At 45.7% G+C, this 27,250-nt stretch overlaps 2 protein-coding genes across 5 annotated transcripts in view; one reads left to right on the plus strand and one right to left on the minus strand.

Moving 5' to 3' along the window:
• Positions 1–587: 587 nt before the first annotated feature.
• Positions 588–16,682, minus strand: SPRING1 (SREBF pathway regulator in golgi 1). 4 transcript variants are annotated; one of them, XM_069497187.1, is made up of 5 exons: positions 16,413–16,581; positions 7,230–7,386; positions 3,551–3,702; positions 3,002–3,115; positions 588–1,119 (listed from the first exon to the last, which is right to left on the minus strand). In XM_069497187.1, exons 1-5 carry the CDS (start codon positions 16,521–16,523, stop codon positions 1,036–1,038), a joined length of 618 nt encoding a protein of 205 aa, XP_069353288.1. In that variant the 5' UTR covers positions 16,524–16,581; the 3' UTR covers positions 588–1,035. The 4 variants fall into 4 exon arrangements, with proteins under 4 accessions (XP_069353288.1, XP_069353290.1, XP_069353291.1 ...); XM_069497188.1 differs by lacking the exon at positions 588–1,119 and adding an exon at positions 1,132–1,267; XM_069497189.1 differs by lacking the exon at positions 7,230–7,386 and having other exon boundaries at positions 16,413–16,682.
• Positions 16,683–18,796: 2,114 nt separating this feature from the next.
• The window catches only part of RNFT2 (ring finger protein, transmembrane 2), a 44,857-nt gene continuing 36,403 nt past the window's right edge, over positions 18,797–27,250 (plus strand). Inside the window, exons 1-4 of the mRNA XM_069497280.1 lie at positions 18,797–18,847; positions 19,362–19,420; positions 24,022–24,488; positions 26,445–26,521. Of these exons, the coding sequence (XP_069353381.1) occupies positions 18,824–18,847; positions 19,362–19,420; positions 24,022–24,488; positions 26,445–26,521 (627 nt within the window). The 5' untranslated portion in view covers positions 18,797–18,823. The remainder of the gene's footprint in view (positions 18,848–19,361; positions 19,421–24,021; positions 24,489–26,444; positions 26,522–27,250) is intronic.

The raw sequence follows: 27,250 nt of genomic DNA on the forward strand, positions 1-27,250 counted from the left end.
GACCCTGAAGCTGAAAATAAAGAACAAACACGAACAGCAAGCTGCTGGATGCATCTCCATTTAGGAACTTCCTTAACTTTGGGATTCTATGGACAGGATGGGGAAGAAGGTGGCCTGTGACTTTCCTGAGGTTCCTGTTATACCCTCGCTAAGCAGATCACTGTGATTTTAATGGTGGCAAAGGAAATGAGAACCCCTTTGAGTCAGGACAGTGTGTCAAGATTTCTGGCTAAAACAGTGTTCTCACGCTGGGCATATGAGCACACTCAAGTACCACTAGAAAAGAACCTAAGGGCAGGCACGTGGTGCCAACTGCTAGAAATCTTGCACAGGATTGGAACAGAACGGTGTCTTTGAGTTTTTAGATAATTTTAGATGTTAGGATACGGTTAACAGGTTATGTTCAGGGTACGCTCTTGAAGATGTTAAAACAAAAACAAAAATCACTACCTAGAGAGTGCATCCACATCCTCAAAGACAAAACATTTCATCTGGGTGAAGGGATGGTTTAACTTGTGAAACTCAAGAACACAACAACAACAACAAAAATACTTTCCTTGAATATATTCAAGTAGAATGCCAAGACTTTTTCCTACATAAAACACTGTAATTTCCCCACTACTCCAAAGGAATCCAATAAATAATTTTACAGTGAAAAGGCTTGGATCAAAATTGGAAGTGAACACCTGGCCCCCGATGAACACAAATCACAGGTCCCTGTGCAGGTACCAGGGTTGAGTCATTCAAGAACGCCACCACCACCGACAAGCTCGGCCTAACTTTATCTTTCCCGAACGGGACTGGCTGGAGGTTCCAAGCTGCGATACAGAAGAAGAGTTCCATCTGGTAGGCCTGGGTGGTGAGCGAAGCCAGAGATTACAACACAAGAAGTGGTCAAGGCCAAGGTTTCCTCGCACTGCCTTTGTCTTCTCCCAGTGGACTAGCCTGGGCGCTGAAGTCTGGCTCCAGAAGGCAAGTTCCTTGGCGGGGGCCCCCTCGCCCGCGCTGGAGCAAGTCTGCTGCGCGCGTCAGGCGTCAGGCGGGGAAGAGCTCGGGCGGGCTTTCTCCATAGCAGTACTTTGCTATGGGATCCCGGTAGGTGTTCTCGTGCTGCACGCTCTGTTGGCAAAAGGGAGATAAGAGCACGGTGAGAGCGAGCAGGGTCTCGCACACCTCCCTCGAGTCGAGCGGGACTGCTGTCAGACTGTCCCTGCAGGAGGCTGGCCGAGTCCATCTCCAAATGTCACTAAAGGCTCCAAGGCACTTTCTGGAACAAAGAACAACGCTCAACACAGAATGCCAATGAAGAGCATGAGAACGGACATAAACATCACTGTGGTAACTGTTTCTTTTTATGTACACCAGTGAGTTTTTAACGATTTAGCTGTGACCTGGGCAACTCAAGACAACTACTTTTCCTCAAATTATAATACCTGAAACAGATTAAGATGCGACTGGTGTTTTGCACTGATCCTGCGCTTCAAAGACACCCAGTTCCTGGTAAGGAACCCTGCAGAGACACCAGGCAGACGCACTGCAAACTGCTTTCGTAAAGTTCATGTACCTAAAAATCTGACGCACGAGCCAAATCCTACAACGCCACACAAAACTCACTTGGCTGAGCAAACTGGAAGTGTGCTTTAAAGCAGACAATCACTCCCGATGGCTAACTTTTCAGCAATTTGTTTTCATACAAGCAACTTGAGTTTTTGGCTAGTCTGGAGTTCATTAATTAGTCCAAGACCAATGCTGAGCAACTGCACTGTAAATAGTAATCCCGTTTAGCAGACATACAGCCAGATCTTCTTTCTTGGGATACAATTTGTCATCAAAACAAATTGAATGGCAATTGGGAAATCTCTTTTCACGATGATAAAAAAAAAAAAGTCAGAAAGCATAGTAGCTTCACTCAAGATTGGAAGTAATCCCTGAGTTTTATCGGTTAAGGAAAGAAAATACTTTGCCTTTTCTAGCATTTCTCAGAATGGGAGAGAATCTGAATCGAAATGAGTCATGTGTTCCGCCTTCCTCCACATTTCCTTTAAAGCCCATTCAAGTGGAAAGCTCTTCAAGCAAAACAAGACCATCAGGAATTTCTTTATGCTTTCAAACGCTCATTATAATCCCCGAAACATTTACCAATGATACTGAATGCTCTTGGAACAAACCAGAGACATAGACAGGGGGCATAAAATCCAAAGGTGGACTACAGAAATCTGGCAAAGGCTCCAGGGCTCCCAAGAATGACAAACGAGTCCACCAGCTCAGAGGAAGCCAGCAAAATCTTGGAGACACCATGAATAGAAGCCAGGAGCGTGCTCATATAATAAACACGTCTGGTGATCTTACAAAGACAGCTATGACAACTGCCCAAGCACAATAGCAGAGAGCCGAGGGTCGGAGTGATGGAAAGGCAAAAGACTTTCAGACGCTTTCAGGAGCAGGTGCAATAATATTTAATGCCCAGAGAGCAGAGCGTTTAATGACAGCATGCTAATACGCATTGAGAGCCTGACAACCTACAGATTTATTCGTGAATTTTTAAACATTCACCTGCCCCATCCCCTTGAGTCCTAAAATAAACCACATCTCGGGCCCAGAACAAATTGCTACTTACTGTAAATGAGTGGTTACTGGAAAGCCTCAGTCAAATTTCAGTTAAAGACAGGGAGGAGAACTTCTCTTAGGAGCTGGACTATTAGGACTCCACCCAGACTTAAAAATAATTTGACGCTTCCACTTAAAGTGCAAATGTGCCAACCAGATAGGAGACATCCAAGCTGATTAGACCCTGAATTAATATAAACACTTTACTTCCCCTAATTTGTAAAAATCTAAATATTCTAAATACCATCATCACACTAAACAAAGTGTGACATGGCTTCATTTGCATCTCTTTTCCATATCACCCCCCTGAAAGGACCCCAGTGTATACTGGAAAGTTTTCTTCTCTCCCCTGTCACCCACCATCCCCCAAGCTAGAGACATCACAGCTTCTGACCTGGGATGAGGTCCTGCATTTGGCCAGACACAACTCAAAGTGATCTTCGACTGCCATGAAGAGGTTCTGGAATGCCACAGCTGCCCGGTTGAGGAAGCGCTCCAGGAGAAGTTGCTATGGAAACAAAAGTTAGTGCCTGTAATAAATTACCTAAGCCAGCACAAGGTGACCTTGGCTATCTCTCCTAAACTAAGAGAATGCTGATGGGGATGGGGGAGGGAGAGAGAGAAACAGAGAGAGGGAGACAGAAAGAGGGAGGGAGGGAGGGAAGAAGACGGGAGAAAGAGAGCAAGCAGGAATGCTGGGTATCTTATTCATTAATATCTGATTAGCAATACAATGGTCCATTCTGCAGAAGAACCATTCACATAACTGGGAACCACCTCCTTTCCTCCTAGACAAAGGCTTACAGCAGCAATTTCTGACACCTACAAAGTTCCTTTCTAAGTTCTATTTTCACAAGAACCTCACATGAAGAGCCTAATGTTCATCCTAAAATAAAGGCCAAAAGAGAAAAGGCGATGTAGGACAAGAAGCAGCGCTCCCTACCTTGTTGGGCTGCAGGCAGCAGGAGACACAGTACTCGTAGGCGCTGCAGCAGCCGTTGGGCCAGCAGCCGTCACAGCAGTATTGCTTTGTGCCAGGGGCGTTGACGTTACAGCAGCCGTTCACCAGCAAATCCTTCCTTTCACAAACGTACCCTGAAAGTCAGAGACTAACCTCAGCATAAAACCAGCAGCTCCTCCAACGCTCTACCAGCGATGACCAGGAAGCAGCAACCAAAGTACTGCCTGCAAAGAACACAGAATCTACAGCATCCTAAGCAGCGAAGAGCCAGAAATTAGACATAATGTGATCAGGCACTGCTTCCTCCATGCAGGGGTTTCCAGGACACAGGGACTCCCATCTCGTCACTACGTCACAATCTACCCAGAGCTAGCGGTTAGTCCGCTGTCACATGTCTGAGCTCATCACCATGTCCAGCCACGCCTACGTCTTCCTATCCTGACCTATACAGGCCAATCTTTTATCTGTGCCTGAAGAAAAATGCCATTGTTTTTTGAGCCAAAATCTGAAAACAGGAAAAACTAGGGCATTCATTCACAAAAGTGACATCCTTCTAGATTTAACAAACAAACAAACCACTCTTCACAAATATATCTTTTAAATGCTTGCCTTATTTAGTAGTTTGGAGGATTTTGAAAATAGAAATAGTTACACTTAACCTTTATACATTGATTTGGGCTTTTTTTTACACAAGCAACGTCAGGGACTCAATTACCCCACAGCATTACGGACTGCAGTTCTCTAACACTCAAGGAAGAGAAAACCCCCCCAATTCCCTTTACTTCTTCTTATAAATCTCATCATCTGTATACACACACTCCTCCGGCCCAGTCAATTCATGCTCAATGTCAGGGAAAATCTCCTTACAAAAGTTCATTTATTGTTCAGAGCTGCTATGCAGACATTTCTCTACATCCTTCTGGGAGTGGGACAGAAAAATGTAAGCATCAGTCCGTGAGGGCCCCCACCTGGCCCCTGGGAAACTCCCAGGTGCACGCACAAGCGCACAGGTGCAGAGCAGCTGCTCCCAGCATCGCTCCACTCCGAACGCCCCGGCTTCTTAATCCTCAGAGAATGGGACTTGGTGAAGTATGAGGTCGTTTTCAGAAAGTACTCTAGAAAACAAAGTCTGTGCAAAAGCAGGAGGCACCAGTAGATTAATGATTAAGAAACTAAAAGGACGCTCAGTTAAGTCCTGGGCAACCGAGGCCTCGAGAGAACCAGATCCCAGATACCTGGAAAGCAGTGTCCTTCGTTGTTATTGTTTAATTATGTTATTCTGTCTTCTAAACTGAGAGGATGATTCTAGCGTCATGGTAAATGTTTCCTGAGACTCTTCCTAACTATTCCTATTCATTTTCTTTATAGGGATTATAAACAAACAAATCCAAATAAGTCAGCAATTTTCTCCAAAAGACAGAGGTGTAAAATATTATGTTTCCTAAATTACACTTGAAATTATCTTTCTGTCCTTTCCTTTGCCATATTATAAGCACCAGCATCTGAGGCCTTCTTTTTCTTCCCAGTGCGCTTCCAGTTTTCAGCAACGACACTGCAGGTCTAACTTCTGGTAAAACAAGCTCTTTGAGATTTCTCATTTTGCATTATAAATCTACTTATTCAAATGTTACTCCCAACAAGAAGTCCTATAAGATCACAATTTCAAAATCTATTGCTATTGCCTGGAAAATTAACTTCCAACCTTTGAATGTAATTGCAATTGGTTGTCTGATTTAATAATGTGTTACCCTGGCAATATTCATGGTGGAATCTGCCTGCTAAAAAGCATAAATTCTTAAGAGTTTTCTTTATTAAACTACTTACTTCTTCTCCCATATTCATTGAGGTAAAATAAAACCTATAGCTTAGATTTTTATTGACTGACTGATTCTCAGAACTTTTTACTCAAGGAGTCTGAGGGTCTTTGTCTTACCTAATCAAAAAATTCTTTTGCTAGTGATGATAAAAGAAAATGACAGTGTTTATAATCCAATGCTAAATGTAACAGTTAAGGCATAAGAGTTCACGTTTTCTTACTGAACGTCATACAGTGTGTAAGACATAGGCCCTGAACGTCCAGTCAAGGCACTTGGTCCTAGTCACAGGTCTGCCTACTGACTGCGTCATCTTGAGGAAGTAACTACCCTTTGATAAACTTCACTGTTTAAAAAAAAAAAACCAAACACAAAACAACAACAAAACCACGTTATTTTCTACATGATTTGCTCTTTCAGTGTGACCTTAAAAAGAGCTTGTCACTGGCATTACTGCTGAGTTGGGAATGCATTCCCGTACAAAATTTTTCAGCTCTTTTACCCTAGGTGGGTACTTTTCCTCTGACTCCTTTCTTCATTTCTCATCTCTGGTTTAATGACTTTAAGATCTATTTGGAAAAGATTTGTTTTTTTATTTTGCAGGAAATGCAAGTTTTTTCTTCTAATCCATAATGCCTGTGGTTTTCATTTTAAACACAGCACGTGTCTTCGTTAAGTTCAGTTCATCAGGTATAGATGAAGATCCTAATACAGTGCTACCTGTAGCTATTTCAATATAGTCACTTTCACAATCCATTTGTTCTAAGGCTTTTTAAAATAGGGCAATATTTACTCTTTTTTGTTGTTGTTTTGTTTTGGGTTTTTTTTGGCAAAATTTACTCTTACAAAAAAAAAAAAAGAAAAGAAAAGAAAAACCATGTTATTTGCAAACCATCAGTTGAAAAAGAAAAACACAATTGGTAAAACAGGGAACTTTGAATACTGTTTGGATATTTGATATTAAGAAGAAATTGTTACTTTTTTCGATGTGATAATGGTATTATGTTTTTGGTTTATAGAAGTCTTTGGCAATCTTGGGCAAGCTCCTTAACCTCTTGGTGCCTCTGCCTTCACCTATAAAATGATGATTGGGGTATCTACCTCATAGGACTGTTGCAAAAATCAAATAAGATAGTCAAGGAATGCTTTGAGCCCAGTGCCCAGCACATTATAGGAGTACAACCAGTGCAGGGCAGGCACTAGCAGGGGTCTCTCCTTGGGAAGACTGAGCAACGGGAAAGTGGTCAGTAAGAGCCAGAGTGGCTGTCTAGTCTAACTGCCCCCGCCAGGTAGGAATCTCCTTTCTGATACCTTAAAAGGACACAAGAAAACCTTATCAAACAGACTTATGTTTTCACTATAAGAGTAACACATTTTGAATGCGTTTATAATTCATTTGAAATTATCCAGTCAGTTAGTCAACAAGTACATTTCCTGAGTGCCAACACTGTATGGATTTTATTCAGGTTAACAAGGAGGAGAACTGAGTTCTTATCCTACAGAGTTCACCATCAAGATGAGAAAAAAGATTAGAAAATACTGAGGCTGGGGAGAGATTGTCAGGAAGTGGCCTAGGGATCAATGCATGACATAGTGCTGATACTGTAAGTCGCAGGCACAAGGAACTTTTAAGAGTTAGAGGCATCAAACCCAGCTTCTCTGATGTTGAAGGGAACCTTGAATGATGACTAGGGTGTGAAAGACGAAAAAAGATGTGAGAAATGATAGCAATGGGCAAGGAAGCAAAGTGTATTGTAGAGGAACCCCTATTAAAACAAAAACCCCACAGATGGCCCCACCGGTGTACGATCTACTGACTGCCGGGAAAGGAAGGCCGCCAGCCTTACCTAGCTCGTCCGTGATGAGGTGCTTCCCCTGGATGGAGTTCCGGCACTGATTGCTGGGCCGGCTGCTATTGCCCAGGTTAAACTGCACCTTCCATGGAATGGGCTGATCGTGGTCTTGAACCTGCAGGAGATTCCTATCTCTCACCGCCCTCTCCTCCTACAAAAAGACCACAGATGAGAAGGTTAAAGTATCTTTTCTTGCAATTTCATCAATTTTTCACACCAACTACATTAAGAGGACAGAAACACTATAAAAATCTTGCATGAAAGGAATCCGCACTCTGCTGGTATGAGCAAAAGTCTGAGCCAAAGTCATAAAATAAACCTGTAGGAAAAAGTAGTGAGTTAGGGATATGCTTCAAACTGGCATACTTACATGCATGGCCCCTGGATGATGTGCACATTATAAATGTGAATAAAAGTGTTAATTTTATGAAAAATTTGGAGGGTTAAAGTTTTGAACTTTTTCTTCCGATGCCAAGTCATTTAAAATACTTTTTATGCTAAAACAAATATATTATGGAACAGAATGCAAAATTTGAATATACTTTTAAAAGAGAAGAGGAAACTTTTTTGTGACTGTCATCTGACTTCTAGAGCACAAAGTCCCTTTCATTTGCAATCACCGGTACTTACGGTACTTACGTGGACCATGTGGGAAGACTGCAGTAGGAGGTTCACTTTAGGGGCAAGATGAAGCACGTCAACTCGCAAGTTTCCTCTACGAAAGAATACTGAGTATGCAACCCTCATAGCACGTTTCTTTACAGAACGCACGCTGGGCAGCCAGCCCTTTACCCAGACATGCAAAGGGAAGAGTTGCCCTGGAGGCCATGTCAGGTAGGAGTCAGCTTTCAAACCTGCCTTTTCTATCCTCCTAAAGAAACTAAGGAGGGAGGTGCACAAGTGCCAGGCAATATTAATAAGCCAAGCTGGACACAGCCATCTTCTGAATGCTTCCATTGATTATTGGAAAACAAAACAATTATAAAAGATTCCTTTCTCAAAGAATTTTAATGTACTTTGAACATTCACCATTCTAACAGAGTTCTGTGGTTTTTTACCAAAGAATGATCTGTCACGTGCTGCTTTTTAAGCAAAAAAGACTAACCTTGAAAATTTGATGAAAAAGCTTACATACTTAAACAGAAAAGAGCTTTATGGTAACTAAAATTTCTTTAGAAAAGTAATCTGGGAAGAGCTATTAACATTTTGAAAATATATATTTACATACACTTTGGCCCTGCAAACATTTTTCAGGTCCATCTTACAGAAAACACTAATGTATAGGGCAGCACGGGGATGTTTACTACAGCATAGTTTAAATGGTATAAAAATTCTGAAAACCCAGTAACAGAGAAATGACTGAATAAATATCCAAACTCTTAACCAAATCTAGACACAAATGATTATTCAAAGTTCTTAAACCAGTCAGGGGTGGGGAACCTGCGGCCTTCTGAATCCTTAAGTACGGTCTTTTGACCGAATCCAAATTTTACAGAACAAATCCTTTTAATTTTTCTGTGAAGTTTGGATTCGGTTGAGGGGCCGCACTTGGGGATGTGGAGGGCCACGTGTGGCCTTGAGGTCAAGGGTTCCCCACTAAGGCGCCCACCTCCAGACAGGAAAAATCTTTGTGGATGAGACCCAAGACCCAGTATTTTCAAAGTAGCTAGATGATTTTAATACAGAGACAGGGTTGCAGACCGCAGGATGTCCACAGTGTACTATTAAATGAAAAAATAAGCTGCAAAATCATGTGCATATTATCACATATTACAGTATGACAATTTTCATAATATGCACATAGACATTTATAAGAGCTGAGATAAAGGTATAGGAAGATATACAGTAGTCTCCCCTTCATCCACGGTTTCACGTTCCACAGTTTCAGTTACCTGCAGTTAATCGTGGTCCAGAAACACTAAATGCATAATTCCAGAAACAAACAATTAATAAGTTTTAAATCACGAACCACTCTGAGTAGCGAGATGAAATCTCTTGCTGTCCCAATCCACCCTGCCTGGGACATAAATCTCTCTTTGTCCAGCGTATCCATGTTGTATATGCTACCCACCCATTAGTCACTTAGTAGGCACTTAGTTATCAGACAGAAAAAACAGTACATATAGGGCTCAGTACTATCCACGGTTTCAGGCATCCACTGGGGGTCTATGGAACAGGTAAGGGGAAACTTCTGTACCACAAACTATTAATATGGAATGGACAGATGGGATTATTAAAACTATCTTTAATCATCTTTGGAATATTATCTTTAAAATAATATTAAAAACATGATTATCATTAACAATAGAATAAACTAAGAGTCTACGATAACTCTGTATTATCCTTGCAACTTTTCTTTAAATCTATAATTATTCCAAAATAAAATGTTGATTTAAAAAAACATAATTATCAACATGAAAAGACTCAAATTGTCCACAATCCCATTACATAAATAAAACTATATTTGTTTTTGCATATTAACTTCTAGCCTTTGACCTCAGCATTTATATAAATTAGGAGGCTTCACATTCAGCTCTTTCTGACACTAATTGGATAGTAAAACATTTCCAAGTACCTGCATTATCTCGATAATCACATTTTCTAGGCCATATAATAATCCATCATGTTGATATGCCATAATTTAGTAAGCACATCCTCTACAGATCAACATTAGGCCCAGGTTGTTACCATAGACAGTACTGCAATAAAATGAGGAGGCTTCATTTTATTCTCTTGAATAATTTGTAGTAAATGCTATGTATATAGTGCCAAATAACTTCCTAAAACTTATATCTACATTTGCTAGTAATATTTCACCAGCATCTAAATAAAAAGTGTTCACAGCCCTGCCAGTGCTGGATTCTGTTCTTTAATTTACGAAGTGTAAAACAGTCCTGCAAGGTGGCTTTAATTTCTATTGTGCCCCTCCCTCCCTCCCTGTTCTTTTAGAAGAAATGGCACTAGCAGGAATAGGACAGGTTACACAAAAACAACATCTGTATTCCTCCGTTAGTGCGAAAAGAAGAGCTAAGTGCAGGAGTCTTGGGAATACGGGACAAATCACTTAGGTGCACACCGCTTAACTACCTGTAAATTCACACTCTTCTGCTCTGCCGGGAGCCTACCAGTTAACTGCATAATCAAGCTACGTGCAAACTAAATTGAGCTGCAAATGCTGCCCTAGATAAATTATAGCCATGAAGACTATAAAGAGGCTGACCGAAGTACAGTAAACCGATCTTACAAGGTTAACAGTGCTCTTAACATTACTCTGAAGCTATTCTGTTATTCTTCCTGAAAGAAAACACGAGTTCATGGACAAGTGCATCCCGGAAGGACCTCTGCCACGTAACTGCATTCTGAGTAAACAGGAAAGCAATTCTCCCAGCACTTGAACTTGTTTTCAAACGTGAATATTCACGTCCTTGCCAAAACGGTAGCGTGAGTCTGAGGCAGAGACGACCTGACAGCAGCGTGTGCTTTTCTGAAGGCTCAGTCTTGCAGAGAGTGTGCAGAAGGGGTGCCGAGGGGATTCTTCCAACAGATAGGGGGTTTCGAACCTTTCCTAAACTGTTTCACCTACCCTAGCAGGTTGTTTCAATTTTAAGCTTTGCCTCACATATATATATTTTTTTCATTCAAGATTCAAAGGTATCTAATTCTTACAAAATGCTGAGGATACAGAGACAAAGGTAATCAGGTTCTCTATTCTCAAAGAGCCTTCAGAGCTGTTGATAAAGAGGTACATAAATCAGCTCAATCAACCACTGTAGACGCGATGACAGATGTCCAGACGGGGTACAATGCAGGAGCAAAACTACACAGGAGCTTTCTTATAATTGTAAGGAGCTACAGAAATGTTATTATTACTAATGTATGTAACTTTGCCCCTGATTTTACAAGGGGTGTGTTAATAACTGTGCCGTGTGTTTTTCAGGGGTTATCACAAGGGTCAAAGGAGATAAATGTCCCATGAAAGGAGTAAAGCACATACACCTAGGGCACTGCTGTCAATAAAAGATCTGCTTGGGAGTCTCAACTAAAGGGGTGGGGATAAAGGCCGGAGGACACTCCAAACGTCTAATATTTGGGGAATGGCTAAGTGTAGCCTGAAAATGGAAATTTTTAGTTATAAAAAATCATACATACGAAGAGCTTTTAAAGATGGGGAAAATGCTTCCATGTTAAGTGAAGAAACAATATGCCTCAATTATATGAACCATAAAAAGTATAAACAATGACAGGAAGAAAATATGCCCAAATGTAAGTAGTGGACCCCTCTGGTTGGTGAGATCACGGTTACTGTTCCTCTTCTCTAGCCTGTGCAATACACTACACTTCCTGAAATATGTATGTAATTTAGTAATCAGCGAAAAACAAAACACCAGATTAGCAATTCTTATGATTTATTCTACTTCAGATAGTACATAACTTGACACCAATTTACATACTTAATTACTTTAAAGCTGAAGATGTTGTTATATTTTCAAGGAGTTATGCAAATAGTCCTGAGACTTCTAGGAGCTGCACCACTTGAACAAGTATGAGAACATTCAGTTACACAAGAGGACCTCTAAGGACCCTACTGACGCCAAGACTGGAGTTCTTTAATCTCAGGTCAAATGCCTCACATAGTTAGGCCTGCCCTGCCACTCAATCATGTCATCTTGTTTTGTTTTCTTCATATCATAAATCACTTTTTCTGTTTACTATCTCTCCTCCTTACCCCCTAGCAGAATATAGGGCTCCTGGCAAGTGGGGCCTTCATGTGCTTTGCCCACACTCTGTCTCCATCAGCAGCAGAACAGTGCCTAGCACACAGTTGCTGTTCACTAAACATGTGTTAAATAAACGCATCCAAGTCACCTGGCACCACTCACCATTCCCAACCCTCTCCCCCAATGGCATCCTCACCATCATCACTAATTTCTCTTGCCTCCCATAGCCACGATTTAAATTATCCCCCAAAGCATTAATTAACATGAAAACCAAAGAAAAGAGGAATTCAAAGCAGCAGAGGATAATCAACTATTCTCTAGGCAAAAAGCTGCCCCATCTGCTCCACGAGTTCATGGTCTCACTGAAGCAGAGCTGAGGATCACATGGAGCTTTCAAGTTGTCACAGCCTCTCCTCAACCAGCAGTAAACACCCCCAACCCTGCACACTCCACCCCACCACCTCCATTTTACAGATGAGAGCCTGAGGCTAGGCCAGATGACGCAAACGCCCTCACGGCACACAGCTGGTGAGTGGCCGACAACCAAAACTAGAACTTCACAAGGGCAGCAAACAAATGCACAAATGCACGCAGGAGGGTATCAGTCAGCATGGGCTAGGGCAGCAGGGCTCAGTGTTTTTGGTCCTGGGACCCTTCATACTCTTAAAAATTACTGAGGACCCCTACTCCAAAGGCAAGGTGGAAAGATTGTTTGATCTCACGAGTTCGAGTCCAGCCTGGGCAATACAGCAAGACCCCATCTCTAAAATAAACAGATAAATTTTTTAAAAATTCAAAAATTACCAAGGATCCCAATAGGTGGGTTTATGTGACTTATGGCTATTGATACTTACCATATTGAAAATTAAAACATAAATTCTTAAAATACTTATTTTAGATGAAGTATTTATTCATTTAAAAATAACAATAATGAATTCATTACATGTTCAACTTCACCAGTGGGGAAATGTAAAGCAAAATAATAATGACTAAGAATAAATCTGTCAAATATCTGAAGAGAGTATTTAAGGGTTATTGAAGGACACAAAAGAAAGCAAGACGTGGAGGTGGAAGACAGTGATATTGACGATCCTGGACTTGTGCAGGACTACGGTAATGGGTGTGTTTGTGTCTGAGTTTTTAACAAAAAAGTTTAAAAAAAAAAAATTTTTAAATGGAAAAAAGCTTATAGAATACGGATATAAAAAATATTTTTGTACAGCTGTACAATGTTTTTGTATTTTAAACTGGGTATTATTACAAAACAGTCAAAACGTTTTTTTAAAAAATTTGTTTGTAAAGTTAAAACATTATAGTAAGCTAAGATTAATTATTGAAGAAAAAAATATTTTTTATCAATTTAGTGTAGCATTAAGTGTTCAATGTTTATAATAAAATCTACAGTAGTATAATGTCCTAGGCCTTCACGTTCACTCAGCACTCACCGACTTACCCCAGTCCTGCAAGCTCCATTCATGGTAAGTGCCCTATACAGGTGTACCATGCTTTATCTTTCATACCATATTTTTACTGTACTTTTTCTATGTTTAGATATGTCTAGATACACCTATCTAGACATATATTTCCTATTATGTTGCAACTGCCTACAGTATTCAGCAGAGTAACATGCTACACAGGTTTGTTGCCTAGGAGCAAGAGGCCACACCATCTAGGTTGGTGTAAGTATACTCTAAGATATTTGCACGATGCCTAATGATGAAATTGCCCAGTGACACGTTTCTCAGAATGTAACCCTGTCGTTAAGTGACATATGATGTAATTTAAAAAATGAAGATGTCGTGCTGGAATACTTAAAAGGTGGCTGTAGGGAAGGTCACGGAGCAGACGGTATCTGAGCCAAGACGTGAAAAATTAGCAGGAGTACACCAGACTGAGAAGAAAGAAAAAGTCATCCCAATTAAAAAGACTCACTTATTTGTTCACCCAATATTTGAATTCTCATGAAGTGGCTGGAAATATTCTAGGGGTTGGAAGAGTCTACGAACAAGACAGACCAGGTGTCCGTTGTCAAGAAAATTATATTCTCAAAGGGAGAGTGAGGTGAGATGCATTATCAAGTAAATGAGTAAGAACTGCTCAGTTAGTGATTCCTACTACAAAGAAAATGAAGCAGGTTAATGGGCAAGGAACTGTAGTATTTACACAGTGTGACCTAAAGCAGTAACAGTTAGCCTGACCTGAAATGACAAAAAAGACACAACCATTCGGAGATCCTGGAACAGAATCTAGAGTTTTATCTGAGAATTATACATTGGGGATGTACATTGTACATTCCTATACATGGGGGAAGACCATGATCCCATCCTTTTAAAGATGATCACCCCTACTCCTGGATACAGAATTAAGACAAAAAAGGGGCTGGGTGTAGTGGTTCACACCTGTAATCCCAGCACTTCGGAAGGCCGAGGTGGGAGGATCACTTGAGGTCAGGAGTTTGAGAATAGTCTGAGCAAGAGCGATACTCCGTCTCTACAAAAAATAGAAAAATTAGCCGAGCACAGGGGCACACACCTGTAGTCCCAGTTACTTGGAAGGCTGGGGCAGGAGGATCACTGGAGCCCAGGAGTTTAGGTTGCAGTGACCTATGATGATGACACTGCACTCTAGCCTGGGTGACAGAGCGAGACCCTCCCTGTCTCAAAAAACAAACAAACACAAGACAAGAAGGGAAGCAGAGGGCTGTTGCTGGGCTACTGCAATAGTTCAGACAAAAGATGCCAGTGGCTTGGCCTAGGATGGCAGCAGTGATGATTAGGAGAAATACATAGATTCAGGATACGCTGTGGAGGCAGAGCCAACGTTTTACAGGTAGGGAGTGAGAGAAAGAAAAGAATGAAGTATCTGTGGCTTCAAATACCTGGTGAACAGTAATGCTACTTAGTGAGATTGGGAAGACTAGAGGAGGAACACATGTTGGCAGAGGAGAATCAAGAGTCACTTTTGCCAATCATGAACGCAACCAACATCAAGTAGAAAGTAGAATGGTGACTGCCAGGGGCTGGGGGAAAGGAGGAATGAGGAGTTATTGTTTAATAAGTATGAAATTTCAGTTTTTACAAGATGAAGAGTTATGGAGATGGATGGTGGTAACTGACAATGTTATGAATGCATTTAATACCATCTAACTACACACTTTAAAATGGTTAAGATAGTAAATTTTATGTTGTATTTTGCCAAAATAAAAAACAATTGGGGGGAAAAAAACATCAAGCAGGCAATCAGATGAATTTGGGGGGTTCTAGCAGGCCTAGATTGGTTTAAATACCAGCATACAACATAAGCTGGTATTTAAACATTGGCCGCAGAAATCACCGCGTCCAGTAGAGAGGAAGACAGAGGACTGAGTCCAGGTGCACAACACCATTCAGGGCTCCACCAGAGAAGGCAGGAACAACATGTGACTTAAGTGTCTGTGACATGGCAGAAAACACAAGTCAGAAGCCAGGTAATTCACATGATCACCCACACATTGAAGCAAATAAAAGAGCCTTTCAACACTTGGCCTCTCTGTTTGCCTAAGGCAGAAAGCCGGATATAATCCCCTATCTTCCCTTTTCATAGCTCCCCTGCCAACCCGATATAACTAGAGTGACCATATAGCTTCCTTCTTGCTTGATTCACTTATTTGTTCACAAACTTGACCCTTGTCAGTGAAGAGGGGAGCGTTTAATAACTACATCAGGACAGCAGTGTAACTCAGGGTTATCCTGGGTGCACCCTCGGGTACGCTTACCCTTTGGAAAAACCCAAGTGCTCTAGTTGAACTTCTAAACAAGCTTATTAACGGTTTGGGTACTATTTCCCACCAAAACTCCCTGCCGTTTCTCCCAGAAATTCTCACATGGAAGAAAAACGATGGGGTTGGGGAAAACTAGAGGAGAAAATAGACTAGAGGAGATGAAAAGAAATTCGACCCAACCAAGTAATGAATGCCCAGAAAGAGCACACTGTGGATCCTGTTGAGTAACCCAGGAGGACCACAGAGCCCCCAAATTAAACGAAAGGCAACCACGCCGGCGCTGGCTTCGCGCCTTGGCCACTTTTCTCGCTGAGCTGTCTCGACCTCTTCGAATCTTGGATTCTCCCGCTGCAATACAGGGACACCCACCTCTCCCAGGACCGCCGCGAGGATGAAGTGAGAAAATCCACGCCCCCTCTGAGCACCGGACCTGGCAGGTGAAAAGCACAGCGACGCTAATAAAAGCAATAACTACGGCTGAAGGGACCGCGGCACAAGGTTCGTGTCCCAACTCTGCCCTGGCCTAGGGACGCCTTGCCGCCCCAGGGAGCAGTGACATCGGCAGGACCCCTCGCCCGTCCCGAGACCCAGAGAAGAAGGCCCACCCCTCCGGACGCACAGGCGGCGGCGCTGCAGAAGCCGGGCGGCCGGAGACAACTCGGGGAGGGAAGGAAGGAGAACAGGCGAGCGGCCACTGACCTGCTTGAAGGTGCTGCTGAGGAAGTAGACGAGCGACAGCCCGAAGACCAGGGCGAGCACCCATCTCTTCCGCAGGAGCCGGCGCCATACCATGGCCGCCAGATTCACCATCCCGGCGCGGACGTGGGGCGCGGCGGCCGGGGCGCGGAACGCGGCAGGCCCGGGGCCCGGGCGGCATGGCCCCTACGTGCCCGGCAGCCCCATCCCTCGCGGCGCCCACCGGCCCCGAGGCCCGCGGGCCCCGAGGCCCAGTCAGCTCCCGGCAGCCACCCGCGCCGGCGCGCGCTGCACCACGTGACCCCACCCCGCGGCCCGCCTCCACTCTGCTCGCACGTCACCGGCTGGCCCCACAAGATCTCTTCGCCATTGGTCCCTGCGGAGCGGCGGGTCTCCTATTGGCTAAAACCAGAGAAAGGGGGCGGGCAATCTTGTGAATACGGCTGGAGTAGCTGTCCCGGGGTCCTAGCGCCGGTCTTGGCAACGACACGCACCTATCTTATTAAAGGCCGGAAGCAAAGGAAGTCACGTGCTGCCCGGGCCGCGCGAGTGATTGGCTTGACTGGACGTGAATGATGCGGCTGTGATTGCTGAATTGTCTGGGCAGGTAAAAAAGAGAACGCGATTTTTTTTTTTCCTCCCCGCATAGTCTATGTAGTCTCCTGCTCTTGCGGTCCCACGGCGTTTGCGCAGTGTCGGTTGAGGGAACGGAAAGCGCGGGCGACATTGTGCCCGGAGTGCACCTGCGCCCCGTCCGAGCGGTGCAGGAGATGCTCCGCTGCGCGCATCCCGGCGCGGTCCCGCAACGGCCGCGGGGCGCAGCTCAGAACAGCGCAAGCCGCGGAAAGTCTCGGTGTGGTCCGTCGTCGGGAGGGAGTGGGATGTGTGGCGCAGGGAATTAAAAGGCGTTTCATTCATTCGTTCAGGTGCATCTCGCGGGCAACAGTTTATGACAGAATTCCGTACTGGAATGATTATGTAGGGCCTGCTGCCAACAGAGAACGTGAAGCCCCTTGGAAAGCAAGCATCCGACAGTGGAGTCTTGAGCATTTGATTTAGGAGGCTGTGTCAACTTTGTGGGTGGACACTTTGGGATACTGTGTTTTATTTTCCCCAAGGATTTGCAAGCGATGGAGGATGTGGAAGGGGGGCATTAAGCTGGGATTGCAAGTTCTTGAACAATGTTTATGTAATGCGCTTTTCTTCCTACATGAAGATGGGGCTGCTGACCCATTTCTTAGCTAATTTTTCAGAAGACAAAGGAGGGTTAACTGATGGGTCGTCTTTCTAATCAGTGGTCCGAGTGACACCAACGCTGCCCCCTCACGAAGGCTGGTCGGGATTAGGAAGTCATTCAACAGACAGTTATGGTGCCCTGAACTAAGGGTCAGACATCGTCTTTGGTTCTGGAACAAGGAAATGTTAGTGGAAGCTAAACCTATTCATGGAAAGCATGTAGGCCTTAGTTCTTCCCTAGGGTAAAAGGTGGGCAGGGAGCAAGGGATCTAGAAAAAGGTAACTAGGGGACCCATTGATGTTTTATTCATTGAACAAATGCTTGTTAAGTGCTACTCTGAGCCAGGCAGTGCTCTAGATGCTGAGGTAGAGGGGAAAACCAGGTAGACAGGATGCCTGCTTTCATGGCATTTGCATTGGAGACAGATCATAAATACATAAGCAAACATGTAAGTAAATAAGTGCTGTGCAGAATATAAAACAGGTTGATGTTATGGTGGGGGAGGGGTCAGGAAAATGAGAAGAGAAGGCCTTTGGGAGGACGTGACATTTGACCTAGGGAGCTAACCATGCAACCTTCAGAGGAGAAAGCATTCCAGGGAAAGGGAACAAAAAGTACAAAGGCCCTGAGGCAGGGACAAGCTGACATGTTAGAGGAACAGAAACACCTGTGCAGGTAGGTGGAGGGGTGTGGTAGAAGGAGAGTGGAAGGAAATGAAATTGGAAACAGGTGAGGCTACATCAGGGAGAACGTGTAGGCTGTGGACAGAGATTAGGTCTCATTCTGATTGCAATGGGAAGCAGCTGGAGAGTCTAAAACATATTTTCTGTGTTCCCCAATCAGGACTCAGTTTGACAATAGGTCAAAATACATTAAGTGTCCCAAACAGGGATCAATGAAAGGCTACCCAGAGATATTGAGCAGATGGAATCATCTGCTTATAGCTACCAGTGATGTCTTAAGACTCACTATCAGATCCAAGGCATCCCAGGAATTATTTACCCACGTGTTCTGCTCCATCCAGGTTCAGAATCTTTGGGAAGCTCCCCTCATCTCTGCATCCCTCCGGAGAGGAAGAGGAGGGGGAGAACTGCTCTCCCTAGGATCCAGGAGTCACATCCCCATCAGGAGCCCGAATGCCCGGTTCAGGTGTTGTCAACATGGAGTTCTGAAGTCCATGTGGTTCTTCACAGTGAATCAGGTGACATGTCTGCGAGAGAATTCACACCTTTATCACCAGTTTATTCACTGTGGGGGCTGGAAGGGAGCTTTGGGTTTGACCACTCCACCCCCTCGCATGTAACGGATGGGGGATCTGAAGCCACGGAGAGGTTAGTGATTTGTCTAGGGTCACATAGCAAGTTAGGGGCAGCATCAGTGCAGAATCCATGCCTCCCAACTGCCAGTCTGCCGCTCACTTCACCTCATCCAACACCCCTTTGCTGCACAATTCATGGCTTTCTCCTCCCACATAAGGCCTTCCTCCACCTCTGGGTCTCATCATTCTCATCTGGGAAATGGGCCGATAACAGCTTCCTCCTGGGATGGAATGTAGAATTGAGGATTGAATGGCACAAAAGATTGAAACATGGCTTGGAGCCTGTCAGAGAGTGCGAGGGGTGTAAGATATGAGGAGTATTTTACAGTCACCTTGGCAACCTGATAGGCAATGGGAGTGTTGGGGGATGCTGGCTCACCCCTGTGTTGGGTTTCAGGTGTTAAGGAAAATGCAGAGACGCCACAGCAGCAACACGGACAACATTCCACCTGAAAGGTAGGCATGCCTTGCTTTTGTTCTGTCTGAGGGCTCTGGGCTTCGGGTGGCGAGGGGTAACCCAAGACTGGATGAATAAAAGCTACCTCTCAGAGTTAGAGTCACAGTGACGTCCTTATACTGAACACTCATTGCATAATAGCTTGCTCTGTTATGGTAATTCTCAAAACCTGTGTGACAGGGGATCCACTTGACTCGTAGCAATGATTGTACCCGTGGGATTTTAAGTTACAGAGGTATCTTAATGTGTTTGGGCTGCTAACAAAAATACCATCGACTGGGTAGCTTAAACAACAAACAGTTATTCTGTATACTTCTGGAGGTTGAGAAGACCAAGGTCAGGGCCCCAGCATGCTCAGTGTCTGGTAAAGACACACTTTCAGGTTCAGAGATGGCCGTTTTCTTGCTGTGTCCTCACATGTAAAGGGATGCGGGGTCACTCGGGGGTTTGTTTTATAAGGGCACTAATCCCATTCATGAGGGCTCCGCCTCCATGACCTAACCGCCCCCCTAAGACCCCACCTCCCAGTACCATCCCATGGGGGTCAGATTTCAACATGTGGCTCAACTAGGGGCCATATACTTTGCATGAGTAGGGACGCAAACATTCACACCATAACGCTGAGGAACACCACAGAGAGGACAATGACATTGAAAGATGATTTTTATTGCTGCCATTTCCCAAGAGGAGGGGACACACCACACCATGCAGGGCCACGTGGGGAAGCGCCAGCATTGACCAGGAGGCAGAAAGGAACAAGAAAAAGCACAGGCCACAGGCTTTGTTGCATTTTCCTCGGGAAAGGCGAGGCAGGCCAGGGGAACAGCTTAGGCTTGGCTAGTCTGAATGACGTCAGGGGGCTCTGGGGTATGGGGTGGTCTCTAGCTGTTTGGTAACTGGCCCTGGGTGATTTCGGGCAGGAGAAATATTGGCTGCACGTGTGAAAGTCAGAGAGAGCAGGTGGTTGGTGTTATGGGCCCTGGGTCACAGGGGAGATACGAACAGCTAGTTTGGCCGTGTGATTAGGGGGTGCCAAATAGACAAGTACAGAATCTAAAAAAAAAAAAAAAAAAAAAATCACAGTTCAATGACTCATGAGCTAGAATTCCTATCTATTTAAATCCAGGACAGTATACACGTGGGGGCCTGTTCTCAGGTTGGGGCAGTCTCCAGCCCAGAGCCCTTTGAGCTAGCACATCCATCCAAGCGGAAGGCTGCCAAACTTTTCCTCCCTCTCATCCCCCAACATCTGTGCTTTGAGCACCACATTTTGGCTCCCTCCTCTCTGGGCAGATCCACTAATCCTCCTGGGTTGCCTCAAGCTCTAGCCCTTAAGTAGTTAAGTTGGAAGCTCAGCCTCTGTCCCCCTAAGGAATATCCTTTCCCATTTAGGCTGAAATCTCGGCTGGATGCAGGGGAGAGGCCCAGGGAAGGGAGGCCAGCTATAAAAAGCCCCTTGGTGGGTTGAGCCTTCATTGGTTGTACTGGAGGCCCCCTGGGCCCAGTGAACTCAGAGTGCTGGAAACCTCCAGGGGGAGAGGAGGGCTTTCTAGGGCCCTGTGGGCAGCAGCGGAGAGAAAGTGGCCGCCTCGTGGGCCAACATGGGCAGCTGCCAGGACTCCTGCTTTCTGAGCTGAGCTTCTTGAAGTGCAGAAAAAGCTCAAAGGCCCCTTGAGGTTCATAGCCATGGTGTTTGTTGTTGTTGTCATTATTAATATTATCACTATTGTTATCCAGAGCCCAAGGGAGGAGGACCACGCATTTCCTGGGCTTTGGGAGCCAGCAGGGATGGGGCATGGTGGGGAGGGAAAGGATGGAGCCCTTGCACCAGGTTTATAACACACCTCCAGGTCCAGTTTGTGAAGCCAGAGACACCAACCCTGAGACCTCTCCAGCCCAGCATGTCCCCGTGCTGTGTTTCACAGGTGTTCCATAGAGAAAAGGAATTCCATGGTCGAATTTTAAGTTTGGGAACAGCAGGTTTCAACAAAGCTAATTTTTTTCAGTTGCATTTTTTTTCCCAGAGCCTTTAGCGTGCTCGTTCATTCATTCCTTCGAACACTATTTATAGGGCATGTTCTTTGTGCCAGGTGCATCGTGCTGGGTGGTAAAGATGCAGTCAGGGTCTTTGAGGTTGTGGAGCAGGGCCCAGTCTAAAGCTTTAGGCTTGCAGCGCCGACTGCATGCTAGAATCACTGGGGGACTCTGAGGAGCTTGAGATGCTGGGACCCACCCACAAAGGTTTTGATTCAGTGGGTCTCCAATGGGGTTAGGCAATTGTATGTTTCAAAAGCTCCCCGCAAGTGGTTATCGTGTGTGACCAGGGCTGAGAGCACAGGTACCCAGGGGAAGATAAGGAATAAAGGACAACTGGGATCAGTCCTGTGCAGGTGACGTCAGGATGCAGTGAGAACAAGGAGCAGGGGGCTGTCATCGTCTGGGAGGCAGGGGAGTCTCTAGGAAGAGAGATTGTAGCTGGAATCTGATGGACGAGCGTATGTTGAGTAGGTGCCATGGGGCTGGGGTGTGGGGACATCATGGTGATGGTGGCAGCCTATGGTAGAACCCCCTGAGTGGGGAGAAAGGGCACATGATGAGATTGGGGTTCGGGGCCAAATAATCCAGGGTATGTGATAATTTTATCTCTGGGCCTCAGTTTCTTTATCAGTAAGATGGGAATATTTGCACCTATCTATAGGGTTTATTTGAGACTGCTGGAAGGAGTACAGCATGGGAAGCCCTTGGAGGGCTTTGAGTGGGCTAGTGACATAATTGTGTGCAGTCAGCCCTCCATGTTCCCAGGGTTCCAAAACCTCCACCCTCACACACCCAAATGTGCAGATGCTCGAGTCACTTATATAAAATGTCCAGTACAGTCGGCCCTCCGTATCTGTGGGTTTTGATCCACGACCCAAGGTTGGTTGAGTCCTGGATACGAAGGCCTGACTATATATTTTTAAAAAATATATCCTGCTCTCCGAGTAGATAATAGATTATATGGGATCAAGTGTGAAAACAGTGCCAAACCTCCCCAAAGCCGCCCTCCTATTGCCATTTTGTGACTGGATGATATGTAGCACACGTTTATTGAGCACCTACTGTGTGCCCTGAGTTGTGGGCTCCAGAGGGTGAATGAAGCTCAGCCCTTGGTTTCAGTAAGCATGTGATGTCTTTGGAGTCCCCTGGGGGTCTGCAGAGGTGCCTGCAGGGTGAGAGAAGTAGGGAAGGCTCTTTGCCTTCCTCCTCCTCCCCAACCCATGCACATCGAGCAGATCAGCTCCACCCGTATCTGCAGCGTAGGCTGAGTTTCCATGTAGTGATTCCACCTGAAAAGGGGATGAGCCCAGGGGAAGAAAGATGGCATCCAGAACTCTGGGACACGGCGTTCGTGACAAACTGCACCCAGTTCTGGGCTCTCCACTCCCAGAGGGATAACTCCAGGCTCTCTACTCCTCCAGCAGTGGCTGCGAAAGAGCCACAGAATCCTTTGCTGATTGCAACCCAAGAGATCCTTGCTTGGAACTAGAAAAAGCAGTTTGGCCTTGGAGGTCTTCCATATGAACTAGAGATAATAGTTCTCATGTATCGAGCGCCTGTTACTGCAAAGGGTATTTTACTGTGATCCCCCTCCCCAGGAATTCTAGGCAGGAATAGGATTTATGCCCATTTTCCAGGTGAGAAAACTGAGTGCAGAGAGGTAAGGCCCCTAGAAAGGGCAGAGTTGGGGCTTGAATATGGGCCTCTCTGTCTTCTTCCCATAGCTTCTGCTTCTCACCAAGTGCCAGCTGTGACCAAGGCTGGGCCCTCTGGGGAATGGGGAGTCCTTGAACTTGAAGATTCCAGAGCCAGGGGTCCTTGGGTTTCCAAGGTTATTCTAGAATTATAGAATTCCATGCTCCCTTTTTAATGAAGTACAGTGGTTAGGAAAGCCGGCTCTAGAGTTAGTCTGCCTGGGTTCGAATCCCCGCTGCTCCATCCCTTGCCAGCTCTGCAACTCTGGACAAGTTACTTACTCTCTACCTGCCTCAGTTTCTTTATCCATAAAGCAAAGATACTAGTAGGACCTAATTCCAGTTTGATAAGAGGAGTCGGTGAGTTAATCAACACAAAGCACTCAGAAAAGTATCTGACACATAGTACATTTTCCATATAGGTTACGACTCTATTGCTATTACTAGTTGCGTTAGTTTGCTAGGGCTGCCATGACAAGGTGCCACAGACTGGGGGACTTAAACAACAGAAATTTCCTTTCTCAAAGTTCTGGAGGCTAGAAGTCCAAGATCGAGGTGTCGGCAGGGTTGGTTCCTTGAGGGCTCTCTCCTTGGCTAGTAGGTGGCCGTCTTCCTTGGTCTCTAATGGCCTTCCTGTACCTGTCTGTGGCCTGATGTCTTGTTATAAGGACGCCAGTGCTACTGGACTAGAGCCTTTTGGGGACCCTATCTCTAGATAAGCTCACGTTCTGAGGTCCTGGGGGTTAGGGCTTTGGGAACAAAACAGTTGGGCCCATAATGTTATTGACGTTATTTGTCCCTCCTCCTTCACTGGGGTCCTGTCTTTGCAGCCACCTGACTTGGTGGGTTTCTCTTCCCGCGTCACCCAGAAACCGCAGCCAGGCGCTGAGCTCCGAGACGAGTGTGGATGAAGGCGGCGTCTTCGAGAGTCTGAAGGCAGAAGCGGTGTCCCCGCCCGCGCTCTTCTCCGGCCTAACCGGCAGCCTTCCCGCCAGCTCCTTCCCGTCCAGCCTGGTGCTGGGGTCCTCGGCCGGCGGCGGGGACCTGTTCATCCCGATGCCCGCGTCCAGGGAGGAAGGCGGCGGCCGGGGCGAGGGGGGCGCCTACCACCACCGCCAGCCCCACCACCACTTCCACCACGGCGCCCACCGCGGGAGCTCCCTGCTGCAGCACGTGGGCGGCGACCACCGCGGCCACGCCGAGGAGGGGGGCGACGAGCAGCCGGGGACGCCGGCCCCTGCCCTGTCCGAGCTGAAGGCCGTCATCTGCTGGCTCCAGAAGGGACTCCCCTTCATCCTGATCCTCCTGGCCAAAGTGTGCTTCCAGCATAAGCTCGGTGAGTCCCTGGGGACTGGGTGTCCTAGCCTGAGGCTTCACACATTGGGCCCCTGCCGCACGTGGGGGGCAGGGGTGGGAGGGTGTCCTCATCTGAAACACAGGGGAAGGCAGCAGAGGCCGTCTGGTGCAAAGCGCTTCAGAGTATGGGATTCTGAGTCGGACCTGGGTTCCAATCCTGACCAACTAAGCTGTGTGACTTTGGGCAAGTCACTTGGCTTCTCTGAGCCTGTTTTCTCATCTGTCCAGTGGGAGTTGTGAAAGAAACGTCCTCAGCTGGTTGGTTGATGTGTAAGAATTAAGAGCTCAGACTGCTTGGGTCTCAACCCCAGCTCTGTCCCTTCCTAGCTGTGTGACGCTGGGTACATTATTTAACCTCTCTGTGCCTCTCAGTTCCAACATTTGTCAAATGGGGGTTATGATCGTATATACTTCATGGGATCATAGTGACATTACATTTGAGTGACTATGTGTAAAGCACTTAGGACAGGGCCTGGCCAAGAGAAAACGCTATGGAAGTGTAGGTTGCTGTTTTTATTGTATTCATTATTAACACACAGTAAAATACTTCACGTAGAACCTGGCATATAGCAAGTGCTCAATAAATACTACCTATTGTTGTTACTATTGGGGAGTGAGATAATGATTCATAAAGTGCTTGGCTTAATACTTGACACATACTTAACATTCAATTAATGGTCTCTGATATACTGTTATTATTGGTTCATGTTGTTGCTTTGCCCTGGAGGGCTTATAGACTATTGTTTTAATCCTACAGTAGGAATGATGGTGAGAATTAGCTCGGTGGCCTACTGCTTCCTGTAAGAAAATATCTCGAGGAGATTAGCTGAGCCTTTATTTCTTATTTTCTTCTCTCTGGCAAGTTCCAGCCGACTCAGATCGCTCTACCTTCCTTGCTGGGGTTGCTGCCATGTCAGCCCCTCCCTGTTTCGAGAAGCAGAAGCCGGTGTGTTCCCCTCCCCTGAATTCTGGCAGACTCACAGTGAAGCTTTATTCTCGAGTGTGGTCATTTTTGTTTTCAGTTGGCAGGGTTTTTTTTTTTTTTTTTTTGGTTTTTAATCAAAGAGGAGACTAGGAAAAAAAGGATGGTGGGGTTATTAGTTCTTATTTTATATGTTTTTAGTAAAATACATTTTTTACAAAGTAGATCTGGGAAAATATGTAGAATACACATCTATTGAAAGAGCAAGTGAACTTCAAGCACATCACGTGGAAACAGAATTCTGTCTACAAGTAACAAAAAGCAGGACTTAAAAATCATTATTCAGGGAGAATTCCAAGATCGTTGCTTGGCAAATAGTGGCAATTTAATGACTTGTGGAATAAAATTCAGTTCTGTTCTCCCATCTGCCTGGGTCATGTTTGCCTGTTTAGCTGGGATTTTTTTTTTCCCCTTTAACATTAAACTTTAATTCCTTATGGTGTCATAGTCTTTTTTCTGTGCGTGCTTTCATTACAAAATAACACACCTCTGATTCTTTTTGAAAGTAGAAATAATAAGAGGTACCATTTGCCAACTGCTAGAGATGATGTTCTATAAGCATTACCCTTCCATGGTGTAAGTACTGTTATTGCTGTCCATTTTACAGATGAGGAAACTGAGGCTCAGCAAGGTTCAGTGACTCGCCCAAGCCTACACAGAGAGGAGGTGGCAGAGCTGAGTTTTGAACCTTACCAGACTGCACAGCTCATGCTCCAAACCTGGTGCTATGAAGTCTCCCCACAGGGGCCTAAATCCTATCCCTAAATCAGAATGGCCCAGGTTTACAGTCACTTACATGGCAGCCCGAATCCCCCAGAAGTGGGATTTTTCTCTCTCTCCTGTCAGCTCCAGGGGGACCAGGGATGTGTCTTTTTCCAGCGTGGCTCATGGTCCTGGGCTGGGCCTGACGGATGAGTCTAAGTGGGTGACGTCAGGCCTTCCTCTGTCCCACAGGCATCGCCGTGTGCATCGGGATGGCCAGCACCTTCGCCTACGCCAACTCCACGCTCCGCGAACAGGTCTCTCTGAAGGTGAGTCACCTGGCAAACTGGTCTCCTGGGGCTGCTGCAACAAGTGACCCCAAATGTGATGGCTTTAAACAGCACACATTTGTTATGTGACAGTTCTGCAGATCAGAACTCTGAGGTGGGTCTGTGTGGGCTAAGATTAAGGTGTGGACAGGGCTGTGTTCCTCCTGGGAGCTCTAGGGGAGTCTGTCCTTGCCTTTTTCAGGGTCTAGAGGTCGCCCACATTCTTTGGCTCAGGGCCCCTTCCTCCTTCGTCAAGCCAGCAACATTGTGTCCCTGTGCCCATCCTGCCACAGTCGCAGCTCCCCCATACTCTCCTCTTCTGCCGCCTCCTCCCACTTTTAGGGTCCCTTGTGATTACATTGGGTCCAGCCGGTTAACCCAGGAACATCGCCCCATCTCAGGGTCAGCTGATTCCAGCCTTAACTCCACCTGCACCCTTGATTCCCCTGTGCCGTGCGACCTAACATGGTCACAGGTTCCAGGGATGAGGACGTGGACTTCTCCGGGAGGCCATTCTTCTGCCTGCTGCCCCTGGGCAGGTCCCCGGATGTTCCATCCTTCTCCCCTGCCCTCTGTACAGTCTGGCGCGTTTCTTCCAATGGCAGCGACTCCTCCACGTGACCCCCGGCCTATTCCCTTTGCCCTCCTGACAGTCAGCCCATTAGCTCACTTCCACGCACCCTCATGCTTAAGGCCATCCCGCTGATGCTGCTGGGTGGCCGTATGGCT

This window comes from Eulemur rufifrons, chromosome 21 (genome assembly GCF_041146395.1).
Source record: "Eulemur rufifrons isolate Redbay chromosome 21, OSU_ERuf_1, whole genome shotgun sequence".
Classification (NCBI taxonomy): domain Eukaryota; kingdom Metazoa; phylum Chordata; class Mammalia; order Primates; family Lemuridae; genus Eulemur; species Eulemur rufifrons.